Consider the following 14006-nt stretch of genomic DNA (forward strand, 5'->3'; position numbering starts at 1 on the left):
TATCTTTCTGTCCTGTTTCTTCCAACTTTTGGCCAAGCAAGGCACCCAAAGAACAGAAAATGAAACTGCAATTTCAAATCATTATTTCAAATCAGGTTTGCAATGTCCCCATCACTACCTAATGCCACACATCGGGAGGAAATGGCCACCAAAGAAAACCAGAAAAAAATCTCCCTAGAGATTATAAGTCTTAACCCACACTTCTGGAAGGTCACCAGGAAAGCAGCAAGGTACAAAGAAAATCACCAGAAAATCTCTCAAAATCTACAGCCCTACAAAAAGCCAAGGCTTTCATTGCTCTGTGGGATCTGTGTTTAGTGTGCACAGAAGCCAAGATTAGCCAGGCACCTGGAAACAGGATGGGTTCAGAAAGTTGTCCTCAAGCATCTAGAGTTCCTTCCATTCAGTGCAATTTTAATCTGTGCCTGGAGATCTGGCCTTTGCCTACCCTCCTGACCTCAGCTTTCTTTTTACCTATCATAGAACCTCCAGTCTCCAGGAGCACAGAATTATTCCGAGTTCCCCCAAGGGCCATGTTCTCTCACCTGAGTGCTTTCCGCAGCATCTTTGATTGGAAGTCAGCCCCGCTCTCCTTACATCTCACATGCCCAATCTCCAGCCCCACCATGATGACACCTAGCTTTCTCCAAGGCTTACCTAACATACCTGTGCCTTCAAGAGATCCTTGACTGCCCCATACTCATGCTAAGCCCAACTTAATTACTTTCCTCCATGCCTCACTTCCCCAGGTATACCTGTATGTCAGCACCAACCACACCGCCAAGAGGCTGGCTCTCCTCCCCTAGTGAGCTCTCTATCTCACCCCACTACACTGATGGCACCAATGGGTGTTCCACTCAGGCTTGCTGAATTGACTCAGTCACCTGGTTGTGACCAGAAGTTACAGGAACTAGGACAATCTAAGTTGTGGGGTTGTGATGACAAGCATCCCCTGGCGGTAGAAGGAGTTTCAGTGGAAAGTGGGGTTCTGAAGAAATGCTACTTTGGGCTCAGGGTAACAGATGCCCCCCCAGCAGCTTGCCACCTCATGTCCCCTCCCTGGGGGGGGGCGCTCTCTCCCCATTTGCAGAATCACCTCTTTCCCTAGCTGGCTGCTTCAGCTCTTTCCCCTCTGCACTGGGAGAATGAACCACCCATAGTGTAGACTTGTCAGGTGGACCGCTCACCACGGACGCTAGAGCTATTTCCTGCAGACAACAGAAAGGCATCTTTTCCAAGGAATGGGAACTGGGTGGGTCTCTGGACCAAAGTCCAGAAAGACATATTTTATTTTGATGACTCATCATTCTCCCAAGTCCAGAAAGGAGCCACGTGGAATACAAGGAAGGTGAGAACACAGTCCTCTCCATGTTATTCTTCCCAGTAATGGCACCTTCTTAAAATCCTGGTGTAGGAGAACTAGAAACCACTGAATTTATGAGGTAAACATGAAACAGGGAGAGAGGGGCACTACGCCATGTTAGAAAGTGTGGATGGCTCCACATAACACCATCCCCACTAGAAAAAACGAGTATCTCTTAAAGATAGCCCCTGTGATCGGCACTGGGTACTCACTGATTCTGCCCTAAAAAATACAGTCTAGTGGAGCACACATGATATAGGGAAACACTGAGGACTGCTCACTTTGTTGATAATTTTAATTTCAAGAGTCTTAAGAGTCCATTATATAGAGGAGCCATAAAAGGGCAGGAATCAAGGTTATTGTCCCTCAGAGGAATTATGAAGATGAACGATAGTCACTCTGTATCAATACTATTACATACTATTCAATGGAGGACTGATAAGTTCTGACCCCAGCATAATGAACAGGTAGGCTGGTGGGGCATACCATAGAGGACTTCTATAGCGTTAGATGCTCACTTTCTGTTTAACTTGGCTAACAGAGAGTAAATTTACCTCACATTCACACAGATGAGTAGTTAAGGAGGGAAAACCAACTTGGGCTTAAAACAAATAAAAATAAACACACAGAAAACACTAAGACCCAAAGAGGAAAGCCAATAATAGCCTGTCACATTTGCTGGACATGGCAGATTCGGGAAGCTGAGTCCCAGCCTCAGCTACTGGGAAAATGACGCTGAATCCAAGGCCCCCAAAATGCAGATGTGTTCATTATAAATCACAAAATAGAGGTGCCCTGTTTCTAATCATTTATCAAACATGTTAAGAAGAAATGGAGATGTCAGAGGGATAGTAGATTGGGGGAGGGGTTTATCACTTTGGGAGGGGTGTAAATGTCTATTACATTGTTTTGTACACCTGAAACTAATAAAAAAAAAAAGGAAGAAGAAATGCAACATTAGCAGTGAGTGTCTTAAAGTGTAATTTCCTGAAAGAGAAATTCATGACCTGTACTTATTCTCCGTTAGAGTACGTCTAACTTCTTTTATTAGTTTATTCATCAAGACAGCCCTGGGTTCAGGCCAGCTCTGAGAACCCACAGGTCATCAGGAAAGGGGTCTCTGGGGGACGCTTCCTCCTGGTCCGGTAGTGTTTTCCAGACCATAACACGGCTAACAGAAATAGTCATGGAGCTTCGGCAGGAGGTTTTTAGGTATTCCCCAAAAGGCAATTCGCAGAGCAAACCCCAGGGGCTACACTGGCTATAAAATGAACATCTAAAATGTACTTTGAAATAAAATGATTTTCTGTTTGCCATACGGGGTTTGTGATTGCCTCTCAAAAAGCATTGCTTCTATTGCTTTTACGGCCAGGTTCAATCTCTTATTTAGTGATGTAATAAAGGGGCAATTTAGAACTGGAAGCAAGGACTTCCAAATCAATGAGCAGATGTATCCCTCATCCGCTGTGCACTCTCCCCATGACGCTGTGGCTGATTTCCTGATTTCCAGGCAACCCCGCACAATCCTCCAACCTGGGGACACAGGCACAGCTGTTTGTCTCTCTCTAGCACAGAGTCCCCAGCCCTGCTGAAGACAGCGGCCCAAACCCTACCCTGGACTTTCCCCAGATCTCTGGGTTACATCACTCTTTCTGTGAATAACAGGTTTGAACTTGATTGTGATGAAAACTAAGCACACCTCATATTTACAATGGGGTACTGGAGATGGTAATGAGGAGAAAACAGGAGCAAGAACCTCTTACCTTGTTTTAAGGATATTCAGAAACTGCAGAATTTCTGAAAACTGGATCAGTCTGAGAGCTCTTAAAAATCTCAAACCTGGAAAGAGAAATGAAATAGAGACGCATTATTTTCAGTGCGTGGTTTTAATGTTCACACTCCGCTGTGGGATTTACAGAGGCCGTGGTAGAAGGGGGCGGAAGTTCTTGCAGAGGATTAAACCATCGGTACCTTGGACATAGTCCTTCATTCTGATTCTTGACTGGTTTGATCTCAGCTGGTAAATGGACTTTCTCATCAAAGGGGCCTGTTTGGAGCCACGGTGGAGGAAGGTTTAATGAGGGTTCTCATGTGCCTGTCTCTGATTTAAAGCACTGTTTCTAAGTTACCTAACTGTCCGAGAGGATTTTGTCTCTGAAAATTACTGGGAATAGCTCAGGGTAACCCTTATGCTAAGAGCAGATTAGCAACACATTAGATGACCTTATGTCTTTGATGGATTTTTTTAAATCTTTATCTTCAGGCCCGATAAAATGGAAGAGTATAGCTCACAGTGCTCTCTGCTAAGATCACACTCCTCATAACTTCAGAATTCAGAACTTATATAATTCCACTTTTACTAAGTGTCAAGATAAGTGTTTCTCTTTTCTAAATCAGCAACTTCTCAAATGGAGACGAGCCAGTGTTTCTAGTTTCTAGGTGACTGAGGGCGAGGGCGGGCTGGTAGACACAATCAAGGATTAAAGAAAATTCCAGTTATTATTGTGCTTTAATAGCCAAGGGTAAGTGTGTGTGTGTGTGTGTGTGTGTGTGTGTGTGTGTAAAACATCCTGAGTCACTCATGAGGTTCTAAGACTTGGCTGTCAGGCAAGAAACTTGCTTTCAGGCAAGAAACTTGCTTTCAAAATACTGGTTATCACAGCTTTGAGATACTTTCCGTATCATACCATTCTCCCAAAGGAACCTTTACAGATTTTCCGAAAGCATTTGATTAAGTGCTCCCATGTGCCGTAAGTGGAGCTCAGCTCTGAGTGGGCTAAGTTGTTGACAGGCAGCCCGAAGCCATTGGTAAGACTCCTCCATTCTGCCCCATCTGTGAGGCAAGAAGTGGGCATCTAAAGCCCAGTGGTGGGAAGAAGCAGTGGTGATTCACTAGACACCCCAGGATGAATCAAGGAAAGGAGACAGACAGGAAGTTTCCTCCTAAACAGCTCCACAGCGGGCCCAGTTAGATCACTCCTTGTTCAAGCGTAAGGTAACAAGGCAAAGCTAACTTAGAGCCTATGGGGGTGCAGGGGGGATCCCACAGCACAAGAGAGAGAAAAGGACAATGGCTCAAAAGGAAATTTCTCATCTGAATAGGATTTACTTTCATGAACAGAAGCTTTTTTTCAGAAAACATTCGATTTCTATTCTAAAGGATATTCATATTACTTTGATTAAACAAGAAAGTGCAGAGATGAGAAAGGATGTTGATGAAATGAAAAGGTCAGGAGCTAAAAACGTGATCCTAACCAGACAGATGACAGGTTGATGTAACACTGCTGAAAACTGAACTCGATGCAGAGGACAAAACTGATAACTCATCTCAGAAAACAAAGCAAATAAGGAAAAGGGTGGGGAAAAAAAGGTGAAGCTTAAGAAAATAGAAATGGAGTGAAGATTACAGAGACCCAACCTATCTATGAACAAAATGTTTTCCAAAGGAAAGTACAGGCAATGAGATCATAAGAATGGCCAGGGCATAACAGGAATTAACTTTCTAGAGATGAAAAAGTGACTCGAGATTAAAAGATAAAATGGAAGACCAGCTCTTTGAGACCAATGCCGAGAAGTGTACGGCTTTTTTTTTATTTCTTTAAATTTCATGTATTAAAGTAAATGAAAAAAAATAAAAATAAAGTATCAAGGCGGGAAAGGGTTACCATTAGTGCAACTAAGATCACCCTATATAACAGTAGTTTAAATGACAATTGGAAAACACTGAGAATTTTAAAACAAGTATTTGTATACCCATTCAAGTAGCTGTTCTGCAAGTAAAGCCAAAAAAAATTTTTTTTCAAATATCCAAGGTCTCAGAAAATATACTGTTCATACAAAAACATTTTCAAGGATGTTCTCAAGCCTTATTCAATCAGAAGGAGTAGCAGGAGCTGTCTTTTTAACAAATTGTACAGTTGGTCCTAAGCATCCACCCCAACCTGGGTGGCTAATCTCATCCAAACACCATTGTCATGTGCTGTTAAGAGATAAAATAATGAAATTAGAATCTTGAGGTAGGGAAAGATTGCTATCACTGAAGCCAGTCGGGAACATAAGGGTGTTTTAGGAATGTATTAGCCACTACTGGTTTCATCCTGAAAATCTTGTGTGTGCGTGTACTTTTAGGACAGTGGCTTTGAACCTTGGCTGCACATTTAAATCTCCTGGGAAGCTTAAAGAATGATTGATACTTGGGCCACTTCCTCCTCCTGGTTATGACTCAGTGGACCTGGGGTACAGCCAGGCAGAGGAAGTGTTAAAGTTCCTGAGGTGATTCTAATGAGCCATCAAGGTTGAAATGCATTGCAGACTTTTCTGTAAATGGGCAGATAGTACACATTTTGAGTTCTCTCACAACTACACACTCTGCTGTAAAGGATATGTAAATGAATGGGCATGGGTGCATTATTCCAGTAACATTATATTCAGATAAATAGACCATGGGGCCTAGTTTGCTACACCTGCTTTAGAGATCTGCTATTCAAATTCCATGTGCAGGGAACCACCTGGAATTTGTTAACATTCAGAGTCTGACTCAGTGGGTCTGACACGGGCCCTGCTACTCTGCAGTTCTAACCAGCTCCAAAATGTGGCAGATGCTCTTGGTCAGGCACCACACTTTGAAAACACAGGCAGCGGTTCCCAGATTACAATGGTTGCTGACATTGCAACTACCCGAGGACTTTAAGAACCTACTGATGCCTCCCACCCCCAGAAATTCTGACTTAATTGGTCTGGGGTGCAGCCTAGGCATGAGAATTTTTATAGCCCCCCCAGTTGATTCCAAAGTGCATCAAGGTTGGGGACCGCTTGTTTAGGATATCTTTTTTTTTTTCACCTCCAATTTGTTAACTGATCTTGATGTGTTTATCTATTGTGATTTATATTGTGCCAAAGGGACCGAGTTTTCATTTTTTCCTCCCAAATAGCTGGCAAATTTCCCTCTAAGTAATCATTTGAGTAATCTAAAACTGGCTCTTTACTTTTATTAAATTAATTATAAAGAACATACTAGCTAACTATAACTTAGAATAAATCAACAGTATAATGAGAGATTACTTATAGTACAGTGGGCTTAAGATTTTAGGAAAAAATAGTCTTAACAACTCTAGGAGAAAGATAATTTCTACTTTAGCATTTGTGATTGATGAAGAAGTTCCAAATAATTTTATGGGGTTAAAGGATAACAACAACAAAGCAAATAAACAAAATAAGATAAGGTACTGGCAAATCCAATAAAGAAACAAATAAAAAAAAGTCATGTATAGTTATATACCAATAAAACTTGAAAAACTGAGAGGGAACGACTGTCCAGAAAGTGTAAACATTGAAAGTTGACACATAAAAAGAAAACCATTATAGAATAATTGAAAAAATCATTAATAGTTTCCCCTCAGAGACCTGTACCCATATAATTTATTATTAAATTCTTTACAAAACTTACATTTTGTTCAAATTCGAAACCATCATAACACAAAAAAGATGGAGAACTACTATACTTGTCTTATAAGATGAACATAAATCTGACTCTCAAAAACACAAAAGTAAAATAATCTCACTAAAATTAGCGATGTTCAAATTCTACAGAAAATACCAACACATTTAATTCATCAATGGAGTAAAATAATGATCTACAGCTTTCTGGTTAAACATAGCAGATTCAATAGACTGGTTTATCTCTGCCTTCTCTCAAAACCTCACTAAAGCAATACTAAAGAGGGAAAAAAACAATAAAGTCCCACAAGGACAAAAAGAATGGAAGAAGCTACAGCACATAAGAGAAAACCACATGCTGGTAAAGTGGATGCTCTGTTAGAAATTAACTTGGCAGAGCTGAGAATCCTAACTTCACATTTGTACAACATATATAGTTAGAATACAAATACACACACACACACACACACACACTCCAGGGGTGCCAAAAAAATGTATACAAGTGGACACTTTGGTCAACGTTGCTCAAGCAAGTAGCTCATGCCATAATCAGAAGTGTCTGGATACTGATGGTAACCACTTTGAGCACCTCTTGTAATTGTAGAAGTCAAACATGACTTGTATTCATCTTTTGTTATTGGTATATATGGAGTACTGCAATTTTAATAGTTTTCCTTTCTGAAAATGTGTATACATTTTTTGGCACCCTCTGCATATTTCCATAATAATAACAACAGAATATCAGAAATGTCCTTTATCAATACATTTCAATGAGAAATTCCACAAAGACTGAGGGTAGGTGGGGGTAGTGGGTGAGGAGATCATAATGAGGAAAAAAGCAAACGTTCAAAAGACGAAATGAGGTTACTGGCACTGGAAAGTGGGAGGCTGGGACAATGACTGACAGATTGTGGAGCCAAACAAGATCACTCAGTATACAGCAGTAAGTGTGGGCATTTTAGTGGGTAAAGAAATACACTGAGGTAATGCCTAGAAGAAAGAGGTTGTTTCCACAGCATAAGACCAGCTATTGGACCAAAATGTACTATCACACACCCCAGCACTGCCCAGACAAGCAAAGGCAGCATTTGCATACAGGCTAACAGAAAATCTCAAATTCACAGAAGAGCACAAAAATAAAAAAATCACCAAATATTTGAGGAAAGTCAAGCTTTCTTTGAAGGCTGGCACATAGTCTATCAAACTGACACTTGAAGATACAACATTAACAAAGCTACAACCTTAGAAAAAGTTTAATTGAGAAACATAAAGAGTTTGTGAGAAAATATGTCAACTCAACAAAAATCAACTAGGTATCTTAAAATTTAAAATTCTGAACAGCAATACTTTAAAAGACCAACTAAACAGAAGAATGGATATAGCCACATAAAAATTAGAGGGTTGGACTATCAAACAGAGATCTCGTCACACAAAGGGACAGAGGGATGAAAAGTATAAAGGAAAAAGAAGTAAAGAATTTTCAACATTTATGCAATTGAGTTTCTAGAGTAGAAAATAAAGACAATAGAAAGCAGGACATTTTCAAAATAATATAAGAAAACAGTTTCCCAGAACAAAAAGATAATCTCAATCCTTAGACTGGAAGACCTGTTAAGTACACAGCAAGTTAAAATTTAAAAGACCCACATCTAGGAATACCATGGTGACATTTCAGAACATCAATGTGAAGATATAAAACCCTCAAAATATTGAGACTAAAATTATTGTTGTAATTCTCCTGGCTGCACTGAATGCAAGAAAACTGAGGAAGGACATCTTCATAATTCTCAGGGGAAATGATTTTGAACCAAGTGGTACATACCAAGTCAGTTGGAAGAAAAATAAATCCAAAAAGAAGTGAGATACAAAAAGCAAAGCAGGGAAAAAATAAAAGTAACTGATTAGTTTATGAATTAACTGAACATTATAAAAAATAATAAATATTTATAATGATCTAAAATTAAAATCTCTAGAGGATACTACATGGAAGATGGGGGTATGAAGGAGAGAGGGCAGTGGAGGTAAGAAAGGTGTGCTAAAGTTCTTACCTTGTTTCAGGGAAAGATACTATTAATTATACATATTAATAGAAAAATCTAACTTTAAGTAGGTGTATCAAAAACTTAAGAATATATTTGGAATTATAAATTCTAAATCTTGGGGGTGGGGGGTGAACAAAAAAAAATGATCAAACAGCTAGAGGAAAAGAATTATGGGAAATGAAACCAAAAAGTCATATTAATTAGAAAATACTATTGCCACAGCAAAAAGACATAGTAATCACAACAAAACTGAATGGGTTAAATTCATCTATTAAAAGACATAGACTCTCAGATAGAAAAAAACAGCAATAACACGTTCCAGACGTATGCTGCTTGTAAAAGATATTCTGAAAACAAAACACAAAGGAAAGTTAGAAATGAAAGACTGAACAATATCTACCAGACAAATGCTTAGCAAAAAAAAGAGGCAAACAAAGCAATAATCATGTCAAATAAAGCATCAACTACTATGATACTTTATTTATCAAAGAAATAAAGAGTAATACTTCATATTGATAATAGAAATAATCCACCAAGAGTATGTAACAGTGAAAAAACATTACACACCTAAGATTATACCCTTGAGCTACATATAAACCAAAATCTAACAAGAATGCATCAAACAACAAAAATATTGACAATGTAATGTCAGAGGAACACTGTAATGTTCATTTTCCAGAAACTAGCCAAAAAATAGGCACACATATAGAATATTGGCATAACATTTAACTCCTTGGGATGTACTTGTAGATATCTATCTGAATGGATGGAGAGAAGGACACATGCACATACATGTATTACTCAGTAAAGTTCCTACATCCTCAGTAAAGTTCACACATTCTTTAATAACAAGTATTGAACAGTCACAAAAACTAACCCTGTATTAGGCCACAAAAAAATGTCACCAAATTTCAAGATGCAGAAACCACATAGGCCACATTTACCACAAAGCAATAGAGTAAGAAAATCAGAAAAGGAAAGGCAAAACAGAGTAATTACATAGAGAAGAATTTACTATATGATAAAGAATTCATCACAAATCAAAATGGAGAACAGCATTATGCAATAATGATGGGACAGCTGGTTAACAATGGGGACCAATTTAAATAGTCAGCTCATACCATAACTGAAAATAAATTGAAATGAATTAAAATTAAATATAAATAACGTATCATAGAAAAACAGAAGAAAATGTAATTATATATTTATTAGCCCTCTAGAGAGAGGTCTAACTTCTAAATTTAGATGTGAAAGGAATCATGAAAACTTTTAAATATCAGAACAGCCACCATAAAAATATCAAAATTCTACATGTCAAAAAAAGTAATGAAGGTAATAGCCTACTAGAAAAATAATTTAATCAAGTGTGATATAATTGGGATAGATTCTTTGTCATGTCAAAAGCATGTATGTAAAATACTATATCACTGGTTCATAACCAGGCTAAAAATAAAAAAGAGGCACATTATTAAATAGGAAATATAAGTAGTAAACAACCATTAGAAAGTATTATACTTGGTTGAAATAAAAGAAATGCAAACAAAAAATTAAAGTAACATTGTGTTTATTCTACTTAACTAGCAATATATTTGAGTTCCGCTTACTAGAGATGACTGTAATGAAAGTCTTATAATTTAATGGTGAATCGTAAGTTGATATGGCATTTTCAGAAAGTAATGCCACATTATGAATCAAATTAATCCATTTCTGGGAATATAACCTAAGAAAATGTAACAAAAAATGAATAAATGCTCCAGGAACAAACATGTTCATTGCAAAACTATTCATTAAACAAGAGAAGTAGAAAGCAGCTTAATATCTAAAAACAGTTCTTAAATATAGTCCATCTCTTTACGGGATATTACACAAGTTTGAAAAATAATGTAACAACGAGAAAATGCTCATGATAGAATGTCAAGTTCAAGAAGCAAGATCTAGAAAGTAGAATGGTGGTTGAGGGGTGGAAGAAAGGAATTATTCAGTGGTAAGGAGTTTCAGATTTACAAGATGACAATGTTCTGGAGAGATGTTTCACAACAATGCAAATATACATAACACTACTGAACTGTACACTTAAAAACGGTTAAGATGGAAATTTTTATGTAATGTGTTTTTCACCACAATAAAAAAAAATAGCAAACTGAAAAGAAAAAGAAATTGGATATAAAGTGCATGCTCTCGATGATAAAAACTACGAAAAGTACAGGCATACGAAAAATAAAACTAAAATAGCATAAAACTTTCCAAGTGGTTGTGCTATGGAGGCAGGATTTTTGGATTTCTTTAATATTCTAAGGGGTTTTTTTCTCTCCAATTTCCTATAGTACTTAAATTAAAATTTCTATGTTTATTTGTATTTTTTGGTTGTTGCTGTTAAGTCAGGACCAAGTGCATGTCTTCTGGATCTGAGGCCTGCGCCCATATCAGAGGTTCAGCAACCTGAGGCCAGTGGCTCCCGGAGGGGAGGACCCAAGCCACCGCTGTCCCTTCAGAGGGTCAGACTTGGCACCAGGGACCTAAATTCTCAGCTTAGGGTCACCCTGACAACTAGTGCCGTGGCATTTTAGCACTGGCCACCTATACAGGTTAAGGGTTTTGGGACCTCTTTCTCAGCTGGAAGCAGACCTGCTGTACTGACAGAGATTGAGAGATACACAGGTAAGTGATAAGCCAATCACTGCTCAGCGTCCCCATCATCTCAGGACACAAAGGACTCGGGAGATTCCTGCGAGTGAGGTCCTATTGGAGTAGAAGACTGAGAAAACACAAAAGCAAGCACATCCCAGCCCATGGTGGGAAGCCTGCCAGGGTTTTCCAATTTGCTATTTTCCATTCCCTTTAACTCCTTAATCTTTAAATCCAAAAAGCTGAAAGGTTCAAATAAACCACTGTCATTTCCAATCCCTCCACCCCCACACAAATCCTGAAGAGTAATTATTATGGTGGTGTCTGACAAGGTCATGGTCACCTGGCTTTGCAGCCCAAGAGCTCAAACAGAGGGCAGGAATTCTCAGGGTACAGAGGGCCAGACACAGCACAGAGGAAGTTCTCCAGTGTGTCCTGTAACCTGATGCCATCCCTGGGCCCCTCCTCACATCCCCAGTTCAGTCACTTGCCAGGGTCACCTGCTTCTCAGCCCCAGTACAGAGTGAATCAGAGCCTCTCCTTCCCAGTTGGAGGGACAAGACTGTCTTTCTTACTCTCACATGCCCCTGGGCTTTTGTTCCTCCAGTCAGAGCCTATTTTATAACAGTGCTTGCTTGTCTGACCTTTTCAAATCCTTCCCTCGGTAATTGTTCAGGCTATTTTATTCCCCCACCTTACCCCAGTCCTGCTTCCTGTCTGACAGATACTAAACATCAGTTCATATTCAAACTGGGGTTGTCACCTATTCATTCACTCATTCATTCATCCATCCATCCATCCATCCATCCATCCATCCATCCATTCACTCATGCCATGCATGTGCAGTGAGTATCTGCTTTGCGCCAGTCACTCACTGTTCTACCCACTGAAGGTACAGGCATGATGTTCCTGTTTCAAGAGTCTTCTGTTTGAATACAGGAACCACAAAGTCGACAAACAAAGATTTTTTAAAGTAAACCAAGAAGCCGTATTGATTTTACCTCTCCAATATATATAAAGTAACTCACCTTTTCCCTCTCCACGGCCAGAATCATGGTCCAAGCCACAATGACCTCTCGCTTGCTCAAGAACCCCCACGCTGGTCTTCCTGTTTCACTTGATCCCCGCTGCGCCACCTGTCCCACCATCCATTCCCCAGAAAGCAGCCAGCATGATGTTTTCGGACTCAATCAGATCAAATCACTCCCAGCTAAAAGCCTCAGATGGCTTCCCTCTCACTAAAAATAAAGCTCAGATTCCTGGTCTTGGTCTGGAAGGCTTTACACGATCCAGTCTCTCTTCATTTCATTTCCATTCTCCCCTTCATCACGCCCTTCACACTATGCCTCAGCTCCTCAAACAGTCTCCTGGTCAACCTCAGCTCAGGGCCTTCCCTTCCATTCCTTTCTGGAATGTTCTTCCCCTAGATCACTTCAAGGCTGACTCAGTTGACACTAGCTCAGAGAGATCTTCTCTGGCCACCCAATCTAGAGCAACCCTCACCCCGCCACCCCCACCCCCGCCACCATTACCCTGTTCTCCATAGGATTTACCACTATCTTGAACGATCTTATCTGCTTGTTTAGATGTTTCCTGCCTGTTTTCCTCAGCAGAACATCAGCTCCACAGCAGCGGGCACCTCATGCCCTGTTCACTGCTGTGTCCATCATCGTCTAGAACAGGACGACTGGCGCATAGTAAGCACTTGGTGCTGAAAATGAATGAACAGGTTTATGAGAAACCTTTTCAAAGGAAATGTAAGAAAGGAAATGGTACAATAAGTTCAACCTGTGGTTTTGCTCAGTTGCTCAACTTTTTCAGGAAATGGCCTCTTTTCTCTTAGCTTAACAATCCCATCATCAATGTTCTTCTCTCTCTTTGCTTTAACACTGGCCCTCTCCAGTGCTGGATGCCATAAAACACAAAGCAGCTCTTATTTACAGTGAAGCAAGAGGGAATACAACAATCTAGTCAGCAGATCTAAAGTCACGGACATGAGCATAAATATTTACATTCCGGTTAAAGTCCATGCAGATATTTCAGCCCAAGGAAGCCTTTTATGTCAGTTTTACTGGAAAGGACCAACTAGGATTCACCTATCACTTCCTACATAATTTTGGCACCATGATTATACAATCCAGAGGTACTTTGAGCTGTGCTTACCCACAGCAGGATCCTAAGCTGACTTCCAAAACAACTACAATTCATTTTAAAGAAGCTCCTGCTATCATTGACCTTTCTGGAAACAAGACTTCTTAAGGCTGGGCTTTTTAGGTCCGAAAATGTAAAATTAAGCCATTTATTTCAAACTCGAAAATGTAAAATTAAGCCATTTCTTTCAAACTCCTAAACATTACGGATGCCCAAATAACACCAAGTCCCTACTGGAAAGCAGCTGAGATAAAAAACAACAAAACAAAACAAAACAAAACAAGTCTTCCCAGAGGGTGTTGTTATGATCTCTGCTGGGTGAGAATAATGAGCTACCACCCAAAGCAGGTTACATTTCCATGGCCCAGCGTGAAGACAGAAAAAAGCAA

The 14006-nt window shown here is 39.6% G+C and overlaps 1 protein-coding gene across 40 annotated transcripts in view; it reads right to left on the minus strand.

Moving 5' to 3' along the window:
- KCNMA1 (potassium calcium-activated channel subfamily M alpha 1) overlaps nt 1-14006 on the minus strand; it is a 744819-nt gene that overhangs the window by 245935 nt on the left and 484878 nt on the right. For all 40 annotated transcript variants that reach the window (XM_019657024.1, XM_019657023.1, XM_019657013.1 and 37 more), the window contains exon 6: nt 3127-3202. In XM_019657024.1, the coding sequence (XP_019512569.1) occupies nt 3127-3202 (76 nt within the window). The remainder of the gene's footprint in view (nt 1-3126; nt 3203-14006) is intronic.

Source organism: Hipposideros armiger, unplaced genomic scaffold, assembly GCF_001890085.2.
Source record: "Hipposideros armiger isolate ML-2016 unplaced genomic scaffold, ASM189008v1 scaffold_272, whole genome shotgun sequence".
Classification (NCBI taxonomy): domain Eukaryota; kingdom Metazoa; phylum Chordata; class Mammalia; order Chiroptera; family Hipposideridae; genus Hipposideros; species Hipposideros armiger.